The sequence below is a fragment of the Stegostoma tigrinum genome, chromosome 5, assembly GCF_030684315.1.
Source record: "Stegostoma tigrinum isolate sSteTig4 chromosome 5, sSteTig4.hap1, whole genome shotgun sequence".
NCBI lineage: Eukaryota > Metazoa > Chordata > Chondrichthyes > Orectolobiformes > Stegostomatidae > Stegostoma > Stegostoma tigrinum.
The window spans coordinates 68,209,742-68,233,772 of NC_081358.1; the positions used below are offsets into that span (position 1 = coordinate 68,209,742).

Here is a 24,031-nt window from a genome sequence, read left to right on the forward strand (position 1 = left end):
ACCTCGAAAACCATGGGCGCTCACCTTACTCAACAGCCTCTCGTGAAGCAACTTATCAAAGGCATTTTGGAAGTCTAGATAGATAACATCCACTGGGTTTCCCTGGTCTAACCTACTTGTTAATTCTTCAAAAATTCCAACAGTTTTGTCAGGCACAACCTCCCCTTACTAAATCCACGCTGACTTGTTCTAATCTGACCCCGCACTTACAAGAATTTAGAAATCGCATCCTTAACAATGGATTCTAGAATTTTACCAATAACTGAGGTTAGGCTAATCGGCCTATAAATATCCGTTACGGGACAGCTGTGGAGGCTTTGGAAAGGGTGCAGAAGAGATTTGCCAGGAATCTGCTTAGATTAGAGGGTTTGAGCTACCAGGAGAGGCTAGAAGAACTTGGGTTGTTTTCTCTGGAGAGGCGGAGGTTGAGGGGAGACTTGAGAGAACTCTACAAAGTTATGAAATGCATATATAGGGTCAACGGTCAGAATCCTTTTCCCAGACACGAAATATCTAACATTAGAGGACGTTTATTTAAGGTTAGAGAGCGAAACTTCAAAGGAGACGAGAGGGGCGGGTTTTTTACACAGAGTGTGGTAGAAGTCTTGAGCACACTGCCTGTCTATGGAACTTTTCGATAAGCATGTGAATATGCAAGGAGTGGAGGGATATGGACCAAGGGCAAGCAGAAGTGATTAGTTTAATTTGGTGTCATGTTCAACATAACATCTTAGGCCAAAGGGCTCATTCCCCAATCCATGCATCTGTACAGATCTATGTTCTATTATCAATGTGCAGAAAAGATTTACAGGGACGTTGCTGGGTTTTTATGGCTTAGGCTATAGGAAGATGCTAAATAAACTGGGGCTATTTTCCCTGGAGCATCAAAGGCTGAGGGGTGACCTTATTAGAGGTTTATAAAATAATGAAGGGCATGGGTAGAGTGAATAGCTCAGGTTACCTGCCCAGGGTGGGGGAGTCCAAAACTAACGGAATAAGTTTATGGTGAAAGGGAAAAGATATAAAACAGACCTAATGGCCAACCTTTTCAAGCTGCCAGAGGAAGAGGAGGAGTCTGGTACAATTGCAAAATTTAAAAGGCTTCTGGGTGGTACATGAATGGTAAGCGTTTAGTGGGATATTTGGCCAAATGCTGGCAAATGGGACTAGATTAATTAAGGGTATCTGGTCAGCTGAACAACTTTATGCGTGGCTGCATGGGCATGCAACTACACAGCTTGGCGGGAAAGTCACCTGTCAATTTCCCAGAACCACCTGGATGGCCTTCCTGCCTCACTACTAATTGAAACATTTAAGTGGGTAATTAATGGTATTTAGCCAATTGGTAGGTGGGAGACAGCTACATGGGAAATCTGAAATGGTCTTCAGGGTTCCTTCAACAATGGGAACTCAATGTCTCATTGAAAGGCAAGTCTTGCCCTTGGTCCTCTCAATCTCCTCCCCCACACCCTATCATACATCCCATATCAATTGCAATCCTTCACCTGGGAGGGATGGGAGTGCATATCAACAGGATATACCATTTCCCAGTTGAATATCTGATTGACATTTAATGTTGTGGGCCTTCTTGAAAAGAGGTCACCTCTCCAGCACCAGGAGACATCCCATTGTCTCCATTAAATATTGCCATTGGCATGCACAACTACCATTTCAAAACTCATAGAGTTAAACAATAGTCATAAGCTGAAACCTGCACAAGCTTGAAAGGCTAGATTTTGTGACAAAAAAGTGGTGAAATAACAGTTTTTGTGGTTATTCACATGGAGATTAGAAAGCAATCTTGAAAACACACATGCAATTTACATGAAGAAATTAAAGAGTTCCTGTTCAGGATACCCTCTTTCTTCAACGTTGCACAATATTGACATGTTGCCATCAGACTGTACAATATACAAATAGAATGTTGTGTCATTGCTTCACTTACCTTTTGTACCTGTTAGTCTCACTATAAAGGTTAGGGTTTGTCCATTCCATCATAACTAGCTTTTAAATTCTGCAATATGACTCAATTACCATTTCACTATCTTATTTTATGACTCTAAAAATGCGTTTTACAAGTGTATGGTGTTATTTCTACAGATTCTAGTGATTGTTGAAGATTTTTATGTTTTCCTTTTTTTTAACCTATTTTAAAACTGAACTTTACCTTTCATTGTTTGTTTTATTTTATACACATAATTTAACACTCAATTAATTCTCTAATTTGCATTTCTTGGTTCATTCTTTGCTTTACTAATAATTGGTGAACTCTGATTTGTTGGGAGACCAAATTTTTCATCTTGTTCACATAGAATGCTGTACTTTTGCCTCCTTGATGACAGTGAATTTCAATATAAATCCCATAGAAAGTCTGATGTCAAGTGTAGACATAACATGTAGCACATACCTTTATTCACCACTACTGCAAATTCCAGGAAAATCTGGGAATCTGAATGTCTGGTGTATAAGCAAATGACTGTCCATGTTACTGAAATAAATGAGCTTGCCTTCATTTGGTAATGGAATGCACCCTTTAGTTCTCAACACAAACATTCCAAAGTGAATTCAGGCTTGGGCTATGTTATTCTTCAATTTGTATCATAATTCTAGAGTCAGAGAGTTTTAAAGTTATAGAGCTTTTACAGCATGGAAAAAGGACCTTTGGCTCATCTTATCTATGCCTGTCATCAAGCATTTATGATGTGAAGGTGCCTGTGTTGGACTGGTGGGGCAAAGTCAGAAGTCACTCAACACCGGATTATAGTCCAACAGGTTATTTTAAATGACAAGCTTTAGGAGCGCTATTCCTTCATCAGGTGAAATCTTCAGCTGATGAAGGAACATCAGTTTGAAAGCTTGTGATTTCAAATAAACCTGTTGGACTATGACCAGCTATTGTGTGTGATTTCTGGTCAAGCATTTATTTATTCTAATCATATTTTCCACAACTTGGCCCATAACCTTGTATGGCATTTCAAGTACATTGAGTGTGGGAGTTGGGAGGTCATGTTGTGGCTGTATAGGACATTGGTTAGGCCACTTTAGGAATACTGTGTTTAGTTTTGGTCTCCATGCTTTAGGAAAGATTTTGCTGGACTTACAGTAATTCAGAAAAGATTTACAAGATGCTTTTAGAGGGATATGAGCCAAATGCAGGCAAATGAGACTAGGTTAATTTAGCATACCTGGTCATCATGGATGAGTTGGACAGAACAGTCTCTTTCCGTGTAGTACATCTCTATGACTGTATGACTATAACCGCATTTAAATACTTTTTAAATTATCTTAATGATTCCTCTACCTCTACTAGTGAGTTTAGCCTGATACCCTTCAACCTCTAAGTGAAAACAAAACTTCAAACAAAACCAGAAATTGCTGGAAAAATATCAAATTCAGCCTTTAGCTTCTTAATGTAAAACCTGTATCCCCTGGTTACTGACCGCTCTACTGGAGGGATATGTTCTTCTCCACCTACCCTGTCTATGGCCCTCATTACCTGATTCAAATCCTTCCTCAGCCTTCTATGCTGTAAGGAAAACAACCTTAGCACATCTAGCCTCTCTTCACAGCTGAATCACTCCAGTCTAGCCAACATTCTCATGAATTTCACCTGTACCCTATGGAAATGCAATCACATCCTTCCCTATTGTGGTGACTCAAACTACACAAAGAACTCCAGCATAACAAAGTGTGGAGCTGGATGAACACAGCAGGCCAAGCAGCATCTCAAGAGCACAAAAGCTGACGTTTCCGGCCTAGACCCTTCATCAGAGAGATCTTTCTGATGAAGGGTCTAGGCCTGAAACGTCAGTTTTTGTGGTCCTGAGATGCTGTTTGGCCTGCTGTGTTCATCCAGCTTCACACTTTGTTATCTTGGATTCTCCAGCATCTGCAGTTCCCATTATCACTGATACAAAGAACTCCAGCAGTGGTCCAACTAATGTGGTGTGCAAGTCCATTGTTAACTTCTTTCACCTTGTACTCAACGTTTTGACTAATAGAGGCAAGTATCCCTTATGTTTTCCTAGCTATCTTATCTACCTGTCCTGCTAGTTCAGGATCTATGGACATGCACATCAAGGTCCTTCTGATCCTCCATACTTCCGGGCCTCCTGCAATTCAAGTGTACTCCCTTCCCGAAAATGCATCACTTCACACTTTTCAGGATTAAATTCCATTTTCCGCTGTTCAGCCCATCTGATCAATCTGACTGTAACGTCCTGTGGAGCGAAAGCCTCGCTATTTTCGTGCCATCTGCCAAAGTACACAACGAACCGGCAACATTTTATTAACATAATGAGATGTCCCTAGGTTGCATTTCTGTGGCGGTATGAAATATATACACGCCGGACTAAATCCATCGATCTGGAACGTAAGCTCCGTTTCTCTCACCACGAACGCTGTCTAATTTGCTGAATATTTTTAAGAGTCTCCTGCTTTCCACCCATCCGGTATTTTAATCGTGTGCTGATTTTATTATACCTGGCATTCTAAACAATCAGGCTGTCTTCAGCAGCTAGTGCTTGATTTCGATAGAGTAATCGCATTTTATTTATTCCACTATATGCCCACAGCCATCAGCTATTAACTGGTATCAATTTAGACCGCAACACAACGTGTATCTATTAAACACACATTAACATCAAAGGGAAGAACATCTCAGCTCCATCTTTTGGGTTTCAAGTCGGCCGCCCACAAAATTGCAAAGCTGAAGTCGCAAATATGACAATATTGTATCTGTCACGCTTCATTGAACTGAGCTGTTGATGCCAAAAAAAAGTCCTTGAGCTTTCCAGCTTGTATTTGGAAATTAAGTTAGCCCTCTCCCCTCGGCGTCAAAAACTGAAACATTGAGATGAAAGGGCTGAATGTGCTGAGACGGTAATGGACCTGATCTCTGGTTCCTATGGTGAAAGGTCTTGGTGTCCACTGAATTGTGTCTGTGCTTATACCCGCAGCGAATCACCGGGTAGCCGGTCATATCCGGAGAACAATTAATCCACCAGTACCATCTGAACAGCAGCGAAGCAAGTCTAGTCAAACATCGGATTAACTGCAGCGAGCTCTGGTTGCGTCTAAACGGGTACAGTATGTGAGTTTAATTAGAATCTAAATGTGCATGCTGTATGGTTAAATATGGTTAAACAAACAGCCTGAACGGAGGTAGAGTAGGATGAAATGTAATTGCTAGTCTTTTTTTCCCTATCGCATGTTTTTTTTTGTTGAAGTGCATTGGAAGCCCTTTGGAGCTAAATGCTTGCTTTTTCTTTCCTTGATCTATTTAGTAAACATTCATCTGTTGGTGATTGCTAAGAGAGATGTCAACGACTTCGTGGTAATTTGAAATAAAATTGCAAAATGTAATTACCGACAGCATACCAAAGGCTGCAGCTACAGTTTTAAATAGAGGTCCGAAGGATAGCAAATATAAACAAAAATCATATTTCGCACCGCCGGTTCACTCCGTAATTGTGGAATATTAAGGACTTATCTCCGGAAAGAAAAACATTTTTTTTTCAAAAAGGAATTTATCTTTTCAGTTAACCTCCAAGTACAGCTAGAGTTCATAGAATTGCCGGCAGTACTATGTCACTGAGCACGTTTTACCAAAAAAACTTTTTTTTTTGTCCAGTTACTGTGTTGAATTGCTAAATACGCAAGTATTGTATCTTCTAAATGAAGTCCTCAAATCTGTCTAGTGTGCTAAGGTGCACGGTTTTCTCTCTGCTGTAGTGTTTACAATAAGCAAAACTGTGAGCGATTTCACCACGCTAGCAATAAAAATATGGAAAATCTCTTTCCGAATCCGGTATCTTCGAACGTCTCCTGCATGGACCAGGAGGTGAATTGTTTGTCTGCAAATGGCAATGGGACCAATTCGACAGGGCCAGGTCTATACCCTGATTTTTACATTGCTATCCCTGTCATATATTCCGTTATATGTGCAGTTGGGTTAACGGGTAACACAGCTGTCATTTATGTTATACTCAAAGCTCCAAAAATGAAAACGGTGACAAACATGTTCATACTGAACCTAGCCATCGCCGATGAACTTTTCACTTTGGTTTTACCCATAAACATTGCTGACTATCTGTTGCTTCAGTGGCCCTTTGGTGAGCTGATGTGTAAATTAATCATTTCCATTGACCAATACAATACTTTCTCAAGCATTTACATTTTGACTGTCATGAGCATCAATCGTTACCTGGTGGTCCTGGCCACGGCGAGGTCCAAGAAAATGTCTTATCGTACTTATAGAGCGGCTAAGATAGTCTGTTTATGTGTTTGGCTCTTCGTCACTGTCATCATTCTGCCCTTCACAATTTTTGGTAAGATCCATGATGGTGAAGGCAGGCTACAATGTGTCTACGTGTTTCCATCTCCTGAGATTCTGTGGTGGAAAGCTCGTCGGATCTATACTCTCCTAATGGGATTTACCATTCCAGTGTCCACAGTTTGCATCCTGTACTCAATGATGTTACTCAGGTTGAGAAATATGCGTTTGAACACCAACACCAAAGCTCTGGACAAAGCGAAGAAAAAGGTTACATTAATGGTGGTGATTATTCTAGCAGTCTGCCTTTTCTGTTGGACACCTTACCATGTGAGCACAATATTAGCTTTAACAACACATATTCAACAGACCACGCTCATCATTGGAATCTCCTACTTTATCACTAGCCTGAGCTATGCAAATAGTTATCTTAATCCTTTCCTCTATGCCTTTCTAGATGATAGCTTCAGAAGGAGCTTTCGGAAACTGGTAGAATGCAGAACAACACCCTGATATTTGTAGTTTTGATGAACGCATCTGGTTACTCAATGTAGCACGTTTATTTTAATTACTGTCTTCTTCAATTGCACTCTGCTGTAAATGCCCTCTGATATATTCAAAAGCCTTTAATGAGATAATTATGTTTGGGGACTAAAAATTGAGTTTCCCATTTATTAAAGTAGTAGATTGTCTGGAATTTCTCCTATGATGTGATATAAAATTAAAATATGCATGCTATTAAAATTGTGTTTAACTTAAAATCCAGGATAAAGTTAATGTGCATCGTTTGAATTGCACTTCTATTATATTCTACGTAAGAGTAATGAGAGCATGATAACTTGTTAGACTTTTACACAATATATGGCAATAGTGTTTAAATGTCAGGAAAAAAATCTTTCACTGCTTGCTTTAGCATTTTTTTACAACCTAAAACTTTTATTACAGATCTTAAGTTCAAAATTATGTGCACAGCTCCTGTTAAATATCATGAAGACCACCAATTTTCATGATGTAACTGCAAAATCTTCATTATATATCAGTTACTTAATTTGCATTAAGCTGTTCAGTAAATGTTTCTTATTCAACATTTTGACTGCTGTTTTCTCTATCTACTAAGAAGATTCTGAATCACTGACAGAAAATAGGATGCTTGCCAATGCAATCATGTTTAATTTTCTATCTGACATCGGCTTCTTCAGAGATCACCATAGAAGTTTGCTCTTGCAGTTTCTAATGACTGGTGACAAATGCATTATAATGAAACTATTTTTTTCACCTAGTCATGTTTAATAAATAATGAAAGTAATTACAAATTAGTACAATTTTGTTTAATAAATATAAAATAGATGGGCAGCGAATTTTTAGTATTTGCATTTCAGTTTCAAATTGAAGACACACACATGCAAAATTCCTGCGTTAGCACTTGGTAATAGATATGTTTTTTTGAAAAAAGTAACATTGCCACAGTCTTACCAGACCATTTGTTGCTTTCTTATTAGAGAGAGATGACTGGTGTATTTTAATCTGAAGGTCACCGTGCCTCAGACAAGTGGAGAGGTTGAGTAACCTGAGCCAGTGCAGGAATTGAACGCCTACTGTTGGCATCACTCTGTATGGTGAACCAGCTCGTACACTAGTTGACTCTCACAGTGTTAAATAATGCAAAATTAACCATTCAATTGTTTTACTCACCATTTGAGAAGCTTGAAAGCTGCAGTTTACTGACTTGTTATGCTGAAGCAACAAAAAATTCTTGTGGCAAAAGCGCATATATATTTCAGAGCAACATTTCGTTTTGACGGTTTGTTCTTTTTTAGCCCTAAAATTCCCTGGAGCCTCAGTGCAAGTATTTTCCATATCTGAAAGTTTTCCTCAAAAGAAGTGCACTATTCTGTTAGCCTTTTGTATGTGCCTTTATAATATAGTCTACAATAATCTGCACAAGACTTGAAATCAAAGCTTTACCTTCAGTCATGTATTCTCAAATGGGAGAGAAGCCTGATGCAACAAAAAAAAATTCTTGCTGCAAAAAATGCATATATATTTCAGAGCAATATTTTCTTTTGAGGGTTTTTTTCCTACATTAATACTGTAGTTACCATGCACAAGTCATTATCATTCAGCTATGTGAGAAGTGTGCTATAGTTAATTAAAAATATCCCAAAAGTTTTAAGGAGTTTTATGATATAGAAAGTCCTTCTCCCTCAACCTTCTTATACATTATATGGAGGAAATATTTGTGTAGATTATCTACAGATTTTAAAGTATGATTCACCCCAGAAATCTTTGCAGTTTTATTGTATTCAGTAATAAGGCATGTGGCAGTTGTGTGTTTCTTTGGAGACACCTGCTACAGACTATTAAAAGCTAAATACATCAATGCAAATAACATAGCACACTGATGTCTTTCATTCATTCTCTAAAGAATAAAAATGCATCTTGTACCCATTTTTCAAGATAACGATTATCATTTTTGATATGTCTATGTCTTAATTCTGTTGACTGAGGTAGCAAAAATACATTGCACTGTCTTCTCATTTGCATGACTAGCTGGCTGCATTTTTCCATGCTTGTCGAGCTTTCCTGTTTTGCCAACTAGCATCCAGCAGTCTGTCTCTCTTAGAGGGAAGAAGCACTGAACATATGGAAGCTGCTGCTTACATCAATACTGTGATAGGCTACAATAAGGAAAAAATAACAGGAATGGCAGAAATGTAAGAGGAGTATGGGCTTATACATGGCAGCAATGAAGATGGCAGTCATGGATTAACTGAAGAAGCAAAGTCATGTTTTCCCAGAGCTAATATTCTTCAAAGTACAGTGGGAAAAAGTAGCAAGTGGATCAGAAGGTGAATGTAAGGTGTCTGGTCTCCAGGACTTGGCAGCACTGTCATAAAATGTTCGTCAACATCATAAAGATATTCAATGTCAGGGAATTCATTTTTATTAATTGACAGGATATAAGCAGTATTGGCTGTGCCAGCACTTGTTGCCACAATTGCATTTACGAATGAGATGAGAGAGTCATCTTCTTGAACTATAGTAATCCATGTGATGAAGATGCACCCACAGTGCTAGGGAAAGAGTTTCACATTTTTGACTCCATGATCACTAAAGGAAAAGTGATATAGTTCAAAATCAAGATGGTGGAAGGTTTGGAGGGGAAATTACATCTAGAGGCACTCCCGTATGTCTGTTGACTTCGCCCTTCTACATGGTAGAGTCGTGGGTTTGAAGATTGCTTTAAAAGAGGCATGCGTGAGTTACTACAGTGCATTTTGCTGTTAGTACCTGTTTGTTGAGCATTGTTTGTGTTGTGAGTATTCTATCACATTCCTGACTTGTTTCTCACATATGGTATGCAGGCTTTGTAGAGTCAGGAGTTGAGTTAGGAGGGGAATTAATAATGTTAATTGTTACAGTGTTAATTGACCTTCAGAGAGCATGATAACTTTTAAAAAACAATTTTGGATTTCCAGTTACAAGTTGTAAAATTGCTGCACCAAGATTTCACGTTTTAGAAACTTGAAATTTTACTGACACTGTTGACTACACAACAATCACCATTGACTGAATAATTTCTTTTGCAGGAAATTTACACATTAAATGACAAAAACTAATGCTCCCCTATCACCCCTGTTTATCACCCATCACATTAGCTATGGAATTTAAATTCTTTTAGCCATTGTCCAAAGTTACTGTCAGCTTCCAATGAGTCATCAAATTTCTGTTTCACTAAGTAGTAACTTTGCGTGACTGACTTCAGCTTACCTGAGTTTTTTTTTGGACAGTTTCTTCAAAACTGATCAGATAATTCCTTTTCATACGCAAACTTTAAAATACAGTTCCACATTATTATAATCATATAAACTTCACAGATGTATCAAAATGCAAGTGAATTTCAAGAATAGACAATTAGATTACCATTCATTAGAGATAGTCATTGCTTAGATTTTTATGCAAATATTAGTTGCCACTGATCAGTTCTTGTTGCTTGTGGGCATGGTTTGCTTCAGCATCTGAGGATTTTTGAATGTGCTGAATGCTATACAAACAATGAACATCTGTACTTAAGATGGAGGGAAGTGCATTGCATAAAGCAGCTGAAATTGGTTAGACAGGAGACAATGCTGTGAGGAGCAGGAGCTGCTATAGCACAGTCAAGGTGTCCCTATTTCTGAGCCAGGAATCTTGTGTTCAAGTCCCACCTGCTCCAGAAATAATAACGTCTTTGAACAGATTGCTTCGAAAACAAGGGGCCTTGTGGTGCAGTGGTAATGTTCTTGCCTCTGGGCTAGGAGGACGGGGATCAAGTTGCACCTGCTGAAGAAGTGTGTTATCACATCTCTGAACAGGTTAGTTAAACGGAAACTGCTCTGAGGAACACCTGCAGCAATGTCCTGGGATTAAGCTAATCAGCTACCAAAAACCACAAGTGTTTCTTTGTACAGAGTATGACTCCAATCAGCGGAGAGGTTTCTCCCATTTAACCTCAATTTTGCTGGGTTCCTTGATACTGTCCTGAGTCAAGCCCTGTGTTACTGTCAGAGACAATTGCTGTCATCTCACTTTGTCTTCCCATGTTCAATAAAGGCTGATGGCATTGGAACCAAATGCCCTGGCATAACCCCAATTAACATCAATAAGATGATTATTGATGAGTAGGTGCCACTTGATGTGTTGTTGACAATTATTTACGTCACTTTGCTCATGATGGAGAATGGGCTGATGGAGATTAGCTGGATTGAATCTTCCCACAGCATGGACAGGACAAACCTGTCACATTTTCACATTGCTGGGTAAAGTGCAGGGTCATAGCTGCATTGAAACAGCTTGGCTAGGGTCAGAGCAGAGCAGCTTACATTTTCAATGCCATAGCTGTATGTTGCCCGTGTCCATTGCCTTGAGCTCTCGCTTGCTGTCATGGAGGTGAATTGAATTATCTGAAAGCTGACATCTGTGATGTTGGGGATCTTAGCAGTCTGCTGAATTAAATCATCCACTTAGCAGTTCAACCTACAGATGGTTATAATTGCTTCAGCTTCACATCTTTCAATGATATCTCCTGTACAACAGAGCATTAATATGTCATTGTTCAATAAACCACACCAATATCATTCACCCATTGGTGGTCTCAACTGACCATGACTCAGTGCTGCAATCAGATATTAGCCCCAACCTCACACATCACTGTCATATTAGCTTCATAACCACCTGTTGCAGTTTTCAGCTACTCAGCTATGGTAAGCACATCAATGAATCATATTAGTATTCAAACACAGACAACATGCCCTCACACTAATAGGACAAGATCACACCCAATCAATAATAGCACAGCAGAACTAGGCAAGGTTCAAGAAAGTCAGTATCATCTAAGCCTTGTGATGTTGGTGTCATGGTGTCATGGGTCTATTGCATTCACCATACACTGAGGGAATTGAGAATAATAATGTGATGGTTCTTGCCTTGTGCCCTTTTTCAAAATGTGGCCCACCATCATCTTGCATGAAGGGCAAGTTGTTGATGGTCTGACTATTGTGCTCATCATCCTAAACATTTCCTCCCCTTCTACTTTTAGCTTTCAGTCATGCAAGAATTGATCTCTGGCCAGAAACAGCAACTTCCAGATGAAAATATGGCATGAGAGAGAGAGAGAGAAAACAAGAGCAACATCACATTGGAGTTGAGACTGTTTGATCTGAAACATGAAGCCATAAAGTCAGATATAGGAATTGTACAAACTTTAGAATCTCATATAGAGTTGAGATCTCTATGCACTGAGTCACCAGGTATGAGTGAGCTGCAACCGGTCCAGCTCATGTGCTAGTTATCTAAGGTTTCAGATCACAAAATGAGTTCATCTACAGAGGAAAGCGAGATAACAAGGTGAGAGCTGAATGAACACAGCAGGCCAAGTAGCTCCTCCTCTGATGCTGCTTGGCCTGCTTTGTTCATCCAGCTCAGTACCTTGTTATGTCAGATTCTCCAGCATCTACAGTTCCTGCTATCTCTCACCTACAGAGGAATCAGATTAGGATTTCGCTGTGTGGTCTTCAGGGAAATTCTGATGTACAAGAGCACCAAGGTATTTTAAGGATTGATAGGTTTTTCAGAGACTGTCTTGTCATTCTCAGGAATTATGCTCCAAGGTGGCACATGATATGATATAGAGCCATTGTCTTAACTTACCAAGTTGCACAGGCAGAACCATAGAAATTAGGACCAAGGGTAGGCCATTCAGCCGACCCTTCATAATGCTTCGGTAACTTCTTAGACAAGGTGAGTGAAATAATAATCATCGTTTCCTTTCCACCCTGGCATTTTCTAATGTATCCTGGGAAACCATCTCTTTGCAAACATACATAAGAATGTCTGTTTAGGCAGAGCCTTAACTCTACATTTCATAGATGGCAATGACATTTTCATGAAGTTAGCAGACCTAGCACCCCACATCCCATCTCACTCAAATATTCCACCCATGCCCTAAACATAAACAGGTGAAATAATAGTCATTTGCTCTTTCATTTCTTTTATCAGGAGAAGAGAACAGCCAATTCCCAGGAGATATGCAGAAGTGGAGTAGAGGGGAAATCATGGCATCCTGAAGGCAATGGAGGAGAATGCACCGGAATTTGTAAAGGTTTGGAAGGGCATGCATTGACAGGTTGTTTCCAATGGCTAAGGGATGAAGAATCATGGATCATTTGGATCATACACCCCCTCCCAAGTGATTTGTGTGAAGGCCAGAACCTACTTGACTGATGCTGATCTGCCTTCCATCCTATGAAGGGCAATGAAAGTGCTGCAGAGCCAGTCTTTGGTCAATTGATGCCCTTAAGTGGCCAATTAATAGAGACATGGACAGAATTCTTGCACTGATCCAGTAAATGGCCCTCCATGTGTGAAAAAGATAGAACAGCAACTAGACTTTTGATGGAACAGGCTCCTAGCCATTCTTTTTAGTCTTAGGGAGAAAACACATCTTACCATAAAATCCAACCTAGATAAAAATTAAATTGTTGCAACTTAGAAGAGGGCCATTCAACCCATTGTGTCCATACGGGTCCTCAATAAGATCTATTCTCTAGAACCATCTCTGTTATTTTTCTCTATAGCCACATAATTTACTTTTCTCTTCCTTTTGTAATCCAGTTCTCTTTTGAGGGTTTAACTTGACAAAGCCAATATCACACTTTCTGGAGTGTCCATTTCAGAACACAACCACCCACTGTATAAAAAAAAATTTTCTTCACATCACAATTGCTTCTTCTGTTAATCAACTTAAATTTGATGTCGTCTGATTCTGGACTGTTTTTTAGCAATGGGAACAACTCCTCTCTCTCTCCTCTCTGTCTATTACTCTTATAATTTTGAATTCTGTTAGCAAATCTCTTTTCAATCTTCACAATCTTTAAGGAGAACAACCTTGGTTTTCTAAATTATGGACTATAACTAAAGCTCCTTATCATAGAGGCATATCTTCAGGACAAGGGAGTTGATCATTTATTGCTGAGCCAACTTCAGTTACAGAGCTCAATACATCAGTACCATACAGAAAACTCTTGCTACATTGTATGAGGCGTATAACCAGAGCAACTATAGTCATAATTTGGTAATGATGTTTCCAGTCCTTTTCAGTCCAATGTGGATTTCTCCATATCTCAAGTTCAACAAAATATGAAAGGTAAAGACAATCTGGGCTTGGAGTACATTCATAACCTGACCAAAATAAAAACAGAAGATGTTGGAGAATCTCAACAGCTCTGGCAGCATCTGTGAAGCAAGAAACAGAGTTAACATTTCAAACTTTGATTTGATTGGATTTATTATTGTCACTTGTGTCTAAGTACAGTAAAAAGTTTTGTTTTGTGAGCAATACAGGCAGATTATAGCAAACCAGGACATGCGGATCATTTATGCTTAGATAGAGCAAGGTACACAAAGTTAAGACTTCACAGGAGTTGCACAAAGCAAGATCAACATTAGCAAAATTAACATTATTTGAAGCTGGAGAGGTCCATTCAGCAGTCTACTAACAGCAGTGGAGAAGGCGTTCTTGAACCTGTTGGCCCATGTCTTCACGTTTCTGTTTCTTCTGCTTGATGGAAGAGATTGGAAGAGATCATTACTGAGGGCAGGAGAAGTCTTTGATGATGTCGGCAGCTCTTCCACAGCAATAAGAAGTGTAAATGGAGTCCATGGATGGGAGGTCGGCTTCCACAATGATGTGGGCTGTGTGTACAACTTTCTGTAGTTTCTTACAGTCCTTGGCAGAGCAGCTGCTGTACCAAGCTATTATGCACTCAGATATGATGCTTTCAATGGTGCATCTGTAAAAGTTGGTGAGGGCCCTTATGGACATGCAAAATTTCCTAAGCCACTTGAGGAAGAAGTTGTAGCGCTTCTTGACCATCATATCTATGTGGGGTGCCCAGGACAGATTATCAGTTATCATCATTCCTAGGAACTTGATACTCTCGGCCCTTTTCACCTCACTTCAGTTGACGTAGATCAGAACATGTTGTCCTCCTTTCTATTTGAAGTCAATGATCAGTTTTTCTTTTTGCTGAGTTTGAGAAAGAGATTGTTATCATTGCATGTTTGCACGTTAACACCAGACACTCTATCACCTTCCTGCATTCTGATTCATCATTGTTTTTTTATCCATCCTTCCATAGTGGTGTCATCAGCAAACTTGTAGATGGCATTCATTTCGAATTTGTCCACACAGTCGTGAGTGTACAGGGAGCACAGTAGGAGTTCAGGATGCATCCTTGCGGAGCCCAAGTATTGGAGATTATCGTGGAGGATGTACTGTTGTCTATCTTCACTGATTGTGGCCTGTGGGTCAGGAAACTGAGGATCCAATTGCAAAGGGTGGATCCAAGGATTATGCCTTGGAATTCTGGGATAAGTTTGGCTGAGATTGTAGTGTTGAAGGCGGAGCTCTAGTCAGTGAGTATGAGCCTATGTAGGTGTCCTTGTTATCCATATGATCCAGGGAGGAGCGTAAGGCTAGGGGAATGGCATGTGCTGAGGACCTGCTTCATTGGTAGGCAAATTGCATGGGATTGATGCAGGTTGGGAAGCCAGAGTTGATGTGGGCCATGACCAGCCTTTCAAAACACTTCTTCAGAATTCTGCGCATTTCTTGACACAGATGCTGCCAGACTTGCTGAATTCCTCCAGCATTCTATTTTTCCTCACAAATTTTCAGTGCCCACAGCATTTTGCTTTTTATCTTCACAATCTGCTCACTTTGGAAATGGGAGAGAAGGTGTGGATCAGCGACCAACAGCTAAGGGACACAATGATTGCAACAACCAAGATCACAGACAGGTTCCTGGTCTATTCAATCCACCCCTTGAAACTGTGAAACCTGTACATGACAGAATTATTTGCAAACCACCCCACCCAAAAATATGTGATTACCTGAGACAGGTGGTATGCTCTGAGAAACTTCACTTCAACTCATTAATGCAGTAGGAGATCATGTATTGTTTTATAATGCCATATAATTGCTACCTTCTGCATAATCTCTGTCACAGCCAGAAATAGATCTTGCCTTTGCTTGAGGGAATTCAGTAAATTGTAAAACATGCCTTTTAATGAACAGCATTGGATCTGTATGCAGATCATGCAATGCTGCATATGCAATAAAATTAAAATGACAAAGAAAAATTGAAAATAATTCACCAATTTCCCTAAGAGTCTTGAAAAGGAGCAGCTGAACATTGTGGACATATTTTACACTCTACTCACTTGGAGTTTAAAACCTCCTGTCAAGAGTGGCAGCATATATGGTTGCTGAAAAAAGCGAAGTATTTGTACTTTCCTTGGACAGTGGTTATACTAACAAATGTTCTATTTGTAATATTCAACAGCCTTGGGGTGATTAGGAATTTGGCTGGGTGAATAAAAATATCTAATCTTGATAAGTAACTATTGTTTTTTCTTTCCTGCTTTTTGTTACTATTCAGTAATATGTAGTTTGAGAGTTAGAAACCATCAGCACAGTGATGGTTCTTGCATGTTTAAAATTTCAACATTTATTTCGGGCAGGGACACCTATAATACGGTAGCGATGGCAACTTTATAAATCAGATATACAAAGCCACACTTGCAGCAATTGTTATAGATTATATTCATCTCTGGTCGATTCTTGCCATCGTCTGTTAGCACTTTGTGATTTTATTTTATTTTATTACCAGTAATGAAAATAGCAGTATCTGTGCCAATGATAATGGGAACTGCAGATGCTGGAGAATCCAAGATAACAAAGTGTGAAGCTGGATGAACACAGCAGGCCAAGCAGCATCTCAGGAGCACAACAGCTGGCTTTTCGGGCCTAGACCCTTCATCAGAGAGGGGGATGGGGACAGGGTTCTGAAATAAATAGGGAGAGAGGGGGAGGCAGACCGAAGATGGATAGAGGCGAAGATAGGTGGAGAGGAGAGTAGAGGTGGGGAGGGGATAGGTCAGTCCGGGGAGAACGGACAGGTCAAGGAGATGGGATGAGGTTAGGAGGTGGAAAATGCAGGTGCAGCTTGAGGTGGGAGGAGGGGATAGGTGAGAGGAAGAACAGTTAGGGAGGCGGGGAAGAACTGGGCTGGTTTTTGGGATTCAGTGTGGGGAGGGGTCGAGCTGGGCTGGTTTTGGGATGCAGTGGGGGAAGGGGAGATTTTGAAGCTGGTGAAGTCCACATTGATACCATTGGGCTGCAGGGTTCACAAATGGAATATGAGTTGCTGTTCCTGCAACCTTCGGGTGACATCATTGTGGCACTGCAGGAGGCCCAGGTTGGATATGTCGTGTAAGGAATGGGAGGGCAAGTTAAAATGGTTCGCGACCGGGAGGTGCTGTTGTTTATTGCAAACCGAGCTGAGGTGTTCTGCAAAGCAGTCCCCAAGCCTCCCACTTGGTTTCCCCGATGTAGAGGAAGCCACAACGGGTACAGTGGATACAGTATACAACATTGGCAGATGTGCAGGTGAACATCCCTCACACCCTACCCCCGCAATAACCGCCCTAAGAGAATCACCCTAGTCCTCACATACCACCCCACCAACCTCCGGATACACCGCATAATCCTCCAACACTTCCGCCATCTACAATCCAACCCCACCACCCAAGATATTTTTCCAACCCCACCCTTGCCTGCCTTCTGGAGAGACCACTCTCTCTGCGACTCCCTTGTCCGCTCCACACTGCCCTCCAACCCCACCACACCCGGCACCTTCACCTGCAACCGCAGGAAGTGCCACACCTGACCCCACACCTCCTCCCTCATCCCCATCCCAGGCCCCAAGATGACCTTCCACATCAAGCAGATGTTCACCTGCATATCTGCCAATGTGGTATACTGCATCCACTGTAACCGGTGTGGCTTCGTCTACGCTGGGGAAACCAAGCAGAGGCTTGGGGACCACTTTGCAGAACACCTACGCTCGGTTCACAATAAACAACTGCACCTCCCAGTTGCGAACCATTTCAAGTCCCCCTCCCATCCCTTAGACAACATGTCCATCCTGGGCCTCTTGCAGTGGCATAATGATGCCACCCGTAGGTTGCAGGAACAGCAATTCATATTCCACTTGGGAACCGTGCAGCTCAACGGTATCAATATGGATTTCACCAGCTTCAAAATCTCCCCTTCCCCTACTGCATCCCAAAACCAGCCCAGCTCTTCCCCACCTTCCTAACCTGTTCTTCCTCTCACCTATCCCCCACCACCTCCAGCCGCACCTCCTTTTCCTACCTACTAACCTCATCCTGTCCCCTTGACACTCCAGCAAGCATGCAGGCACCCAATATGTTCTTCTCCTTGGCCGATCCCAGTTGTTTAAGCTATGTCACTATTGAACCTAATTTGATTGTTTATTCACATTGCAAAACAGCTTATTTGGAACAACATCTTTGTTTACTTTATTTTGGATTGATTTAACTCTTCCACTCCTGCAATATTTTAGTTTGGCCAAATCATCTTTAATAAGGAAAGTCCTTTTTACCTTATGTAAAAAACATCTTTATAGTTATAATTACATCAATTTCACACCCGCAGCACATGCCAGAGTATAAGGCAAACATCTTACATGTGCTTCAACCAAATGGCAATGTTTCAAAGGTTAAAGGAACAAAGAACATAAGGACTAGAAGCAGGAGTTATCAATTCAGCCCCTCAAGCATGATATACCATTCAATACAACCATGGCTGATCTAATCTCAACCTCAACTTCACTCTCCTGCCTGCTCTCTGTAACCATTCAAAACCATTACTAATTAAACATCTGTCTATCCCTGCTTATATTTACTCAATATCCCTGCATGAACTGATTCTGATTAGTGAATTCCACACATTCATAATCTTTTGAGAAGCACATTCTCCTCTCTCTTCTTTAAATTTAGCACCCTTTATCCTAAAACTATGACCTGTTAATCTAGATTGCCCCACAAGAGGAAACATTGCCTCTATGTCTGCTTTGTCAATCCCTTTATGTATCTTTTATATATCAATTGAAATTACTCTCATTCTTAACATATATGTACATGTAAAATACAGTGTACGCCTCAACTGCTCAATCTTTCTTCATCTCTCATTCAGAATAGCCCTCAATCAGACCAAGGGAGTTGGTCTTAAAGGACCCAACAAAGTATGTCCAATATCAGTCCAGGGGTTTAGACATGGTCAATTGACTGCTTATGGCACACCGCAGCTCTATAAACTACAATCTTTCTACTCTCAATCCTGTAGTTCAGCTCATTGAAACTTCAGGGGAATTATAAACGGCATTGTTCTGGTAATGAAATTGGGAAAAGCTAATCCTAAGATTTGGAGGCAGAATGCTGGGATACAGAGGGACAATAATTATAAATTATCTCATCTGGGGTACATTGTATAGTATTGGTCTTCTCAATGGAAGGGTACAAATGCTTTAGAAACAGTTCAGAGAAGGTTTACCAGATTAACAACTGACTGTGGTGACTGCCATATGAGTAAAGATTGGGTAGGCTAGGCTTTAATTCACTGGCATTTGGAAAAGTAAGAGGCAACATGAGTGAAATGTAATATCCTAAGAATTTTTGATAAGATGGATGTGGAAGGTTTCCTATTTTGGGGAAAATCCAGAAGTATGGGATGAACCATTTAAGACAGAAAAGAGGGCATTATTTTTTCTCACAGAGGGTTATGCAGGTTTTGGAACTCTCCGTTAAAAGGAATGGAAGGAAAGTCTTTAAATATTTTTAAGGCAGCGATAGATAGATTCTTAATAAGTAGGGTTTGCAAGATTATTATCTTATCAAGTGATGGCAAAGTCACAAAAGGCCAAATAGCCTATTCATGCTCCTAATTTGTATATTCACTCATTGAAGTCTCTGCTGAAAATAGACTATTTAGGGTTAGAAATTGAGTGGTCAGACGGATGATGGCAAGCCAACCAAAAATGTATTAGAAGGGATAAGATCTAAGGAAAACTGAAGATGCATTAAATTAAGAGATGGAATAGCATGCAAAATATGCACAAGTATGGAGTTAATAACATTTGAAAGGAAGAAAATGCAGACATCTGGCCCAATCCAGAGTGGAGGCAACACAGTGTGGAGCTGGAGGAACACAGCAGCTCAGACTGCATCAGAGGAGTAGGAAAGTTGACATTTCAGTTCAGGACCATTCTTCAGAACTGGGTAGGGAGAAGAGAGCTAGGAAATAATTAGTAGGAGGAGGGATGGGGCTGAGGGGAAGGTAGGTAGGATTGTGATAGGTAGATGCAGGTAGGGGATAGTGGAGATTGGTCAATGGGAAGGGTGGGGCAGATAGGTGGGCGAGAAGATGTCAGGGCTGTATCAGGTTAAGGAGGGATGGGGCTGGGGAAAGGTAGGTGGGGTGCTGATAGGCTGGATGCAGGTAGGAAGTGGTGGGGATTGGTCGATGGAAAGGGTGGAATGGATAGGTGGAGAAGAATATGGGCACGTTGTGTCAGGTCAAGGATGGGGATGTTTGGAAATGGGATGAGGCCAGGGGTGGGAAGATTGTAAAACTGGTGAATTCTGTGTCCAGGCCATTAGATCATAGGCTCCCAAGGCGGAATCTGAGGTGTGGCTCCTCCGGTTTGCATGTGGTGTCTTTGTGGCACTGGAGAAGCCCAGGATGGACATGTCACCCAGGGAGTAGGAAGGGCAGTTAAAATGGTTGGCAACCCAAATTTGTTGTCAATTATTGCGTACAGAATGCAGATGCTCCTTGAAACAGACCCACGTCTGCACTTCGTCTCACCAATATGGCGGAGGCCACATCGGGAGCAATGGATACAGTAGGCCAGGTTGGAGGATGTACGGGTCGGGTATGTGCCTGTCACATATGGAAAGTTTACTTTGTGCCTTGGATGGAGGTGAGGGGCGAGGTTAGGGGGCAGCGTAACAATTCTCATAGTTGCAGGGAAAGGTGCCGGCTGTGGTGGGGCTAATGGGTAGTGCGGAGCAGACGAGGGAGTCATAGAGTGAGTGGTCCCCATGAAAGGCAGATAGGGCTGTGGAGGGAAATATATCTTTGATCATGGTGTTGGATTGTAGGTGGTCGAAGTGGCGAAAGATGATGTGCTGGATGCGGAGATTGATGGGGTGGTATGTCAGTACCATTTTGGGTGGAGGGGATTTGAGGGCAGACATGCGGGAAATGTAAGAATTTTTGTTTTATTATTCTTTGTTTTTCGCCGCATATCATCTTATTAACTTGCAGTAAAAAAAATTATTTTCTATTAATTTCCACGTGGGGGAGCACTTTAGCAGCAATTATTGTTAAATTATCAGATTTTGTTAGTTGTATGTTAATTTATTACTGCAGACTATTTAATGTGAATTTAGGAACCTCGTTTTTCAAATTTGAGATAAGGTTCTGGTGAAACAACCGGGGTGGGGGTGGGGGGTCGTGGGGTGGGAGTCAGGGGAGTCTAATAAATTTATAGTGATGCGAATGAAAAAAATGATGATTTAGTTCTGTAAAATGCTGTATTTACCCTGAGTCAGGTAGCATCTTTAAAGAAAGGAAAAATATTATTGTCTCAGGTAGATCTTTTCCTAAAACTGGAAGATACTGAAGGTGAACAGTTTAGAAGGGTCAAGGGGAGGAAGCAGGATGGGGGTTTACTTACACAAAAACAAACATATGAGAATCCCACCACTGCCATTTGTGCTGTGCTTTGTTGGGCTGAGAAAGTTGCGTGGGTGAGATCTGTCTAAATTGCACACAGGCAAATGTGCCACTTTTGGGATGGCATGGTGCTCAGTGGTTAGTACTGTTGCCTCACAGCGCCAGGGACTCGGGTTTGATCCCACCCGCAGACGACTGTCTATGTGGAGTCTGCACATTCTCCCCGTCTTCGGATGCTCCAGTTTCTTCCCACAGTCCAAAGGTGTGCAGGTTAGGTTGATTGGCCGTGCTAAATTGCCCATCATGTTCAGAGATGTGTAGATTTGGTGGATTATAAGGAGATGCTCTGAGTGTTGGCGTGGACTAGTTGAGCCAAAGGGCCTGTTTCCACACTCTAGGGATTCTATAATAAAAACAGGAGCTGGTTCAACAAAGGAAATGATAAAGACAAAAGGAGGAAAATCAAGAGAAATTAAAGACAGGAAAGATGTACAAGCTCAGGAAACATCTGAATGGTTTAAGCTTGTTAGCTACATTTCTTCTTTTATTCAATGGCTCCATCACTCCTAATTGCCCTTGAGAAAGTGGTGAGCTGCATTCTTGAGCCTATATTGTCCAACTGATTTTGTTACATCACCTACAATGTTGTGATGGACAAGAGTTTCAGGATTTTGATCCAGCAACAGTGAAGGAATGGTGGCATATTTCCAAGTCAAAACAGTGAGTGAGTTGGAGATAATCTTGCAGGTCGTAATGGTCCTATGGCGATATGTAAGTCTGGCAAAATAGAGCAGGCATCTGAAATCCAAAATTTTGTAATAGAAAAAACACAGGTGAACACTTACACTGCAAAACCCCTGTGGTGAGGGTGTCAGTAAGGAGGCCACCTAGTAAGTCTTCTACCTTGCCTACTCCTAGAACAGTTGGCACACTCAATCCTTATTTACAAACAACTATTCTCGGCAAGAAAACGGTTGTACTGGTTAAAGACAAGGTTGGATATTCTTCCTCTAGAGGAAAGAAGACAAATCTTTACATTTATGAAATGGTTTAATAGGATAGAAAGGATGTTTCCACTTGTGGTTAATTCCAAACCTAGGGTTCCTAGATGTAAAATAGTAGAACATAGAACAGCACAGTACAGGCCCTTTGGCCCACAAAATTGAGCCGTCCTATTATCCTACTCTAAGATCAAACTACCCAGCATACCCTACATTTTACTATCATGTAATTAATAAATCTTAAAAAGAAATCAGAAAAAACTTATTGTCCTAACAGTCTTTAGAATATGGAATTTCATTTTATGAGAATTACATAGATCTTTTTACGAACAAGCTTGATATTTTCTAAAACGACATATTCAGAGATATTATTATATACATATGGAGCAAGTGGGACTTGGCTCAGAGGTGGAGACACTACCCCAGCATCTCAAGAGGAGTGTATTTTATACATGCGCAGTTGCAGGTATCAGCAAAAACTGCACCATGGTAACTGTGACACAGAACAGAGATGTCATGAACCTGGCCTCCCCAAAAAGAGCCAAATATTTATGTATGGGAGAAAAGTACACAAGAATATGTAAATTGAATAAGAAATGGAGGCGACTTAAGTAGCTTAAGAGTCAGAGATAATGGGAACTGCAGATGCTGGAGATTCCAAGATGATAAAATGTGAGGCTGGATGAACACAGCAGGCCAAGCAGCATCTCATGAGATGCTGCTTGGCCTGCTGTGTTCATCCAGCCTCACATTTTATCATCTTAGCTTAAGAGTCTGTTGGGAGATCATGTATTACCATGAATAGTGGATTGGCTAACTTATAGAAGACAGAAAGCTGGGATAAGGTGGACATTTTCAGGGTGACAATCTGCAATAGCGAGAGGCCACGGGAATCCAAACTGGGTCACAATTATTTACAACATATATTCATGATGTGGTTGAAGAAAGTGAATGTATTATAGACAACCTTTATGGATAACACAAGAATAGATGGGAATGCAAGTGGTGAAGATGACAAAAAGAGTCTGCTGACCCCTTACTTGTGGAAAGATATGCTGGCAGTCCAGAGAAAGTTTACTAGGCCACTGACAGGAATGGAAGGACTGTCTTATGAAGAGAGGTTGAGTAGATTAGGCCTAAATTCATTGAAATTTAGAAAAACGAAATGTGACCTATTTGGAACATGGAAGATTTTTAAGGAGTTTGACAGACTGGATGCAAAAAGGTTGTTTCTCTTTGTGAGAGAATCCAGGACCGGAGGGTATAATCTCAGAATAAGGTGATACACATTGAAGACAGATATGAGGAGGCATTTTGTCACTGAGGTGAAAATCTGTGAAATACTTTACCCAGAGGACTGTTGAAGCTGGGTGATTAAATGTAGTCAAGGGCTGATATGGGGGCAATCAAGAGTTGTGGGGAAAGGCAGAAAAGTGGAGGTGAGCTTTATGAGATAAGCTATGATCTCATTGAATGGCACATACAAATGTAATGGACTTTTGTTCCAACATTTTATGGACTTATTGTCTTGAAATGTATAGTTCATCCTCTGAAGCACAATATAGGACCATCCAATTGAGATATGCTGGGAATTCTCTATCATTCTATGTA

At 40.8% G+C, this 24,031-nt stretch overlaps 1 protein-coding gene across 7 annotated transcripts in view; it reads left to right on the top strand.

Annotated features, from left to right (window-relative positions):
* The first annotated feature begins 4,261 nt into the window (after positions 1-4,261).
* Positions 4,262-24,031, top strand: part of LOC125451910 (neuropeptides B/W receptor type 1-like) — a 37,652-nt gene continuing 17,882 nt past the window's right edge. For 2 of the 7 annotated variants that reach the window (XR_009445770.1, XR_009445773.1), the window contains exons 1-2: positions 4,477-5,092; positions 12,812-12,914. Coding sequence is in view for 1 of the 7 variants with exons in the window: in XM_048529648.2 (XP_048385605.1) it covers positions 5,786-6,787 (1,002 nt within the window). In the remaining 6 variants the exon portion in view is untranslated. Of the gene's footprint in view, positions 4,373-4,476; positions 5,093-5,285; positions 7,275-12,811; positions 12,915-24,031 lie in introns of those variants that run through there. The other 5 variants (XM_048529648.2, XR_009445772.1, XR_009445774.1 and 2 more) reach the window with 5 other exon arrangements.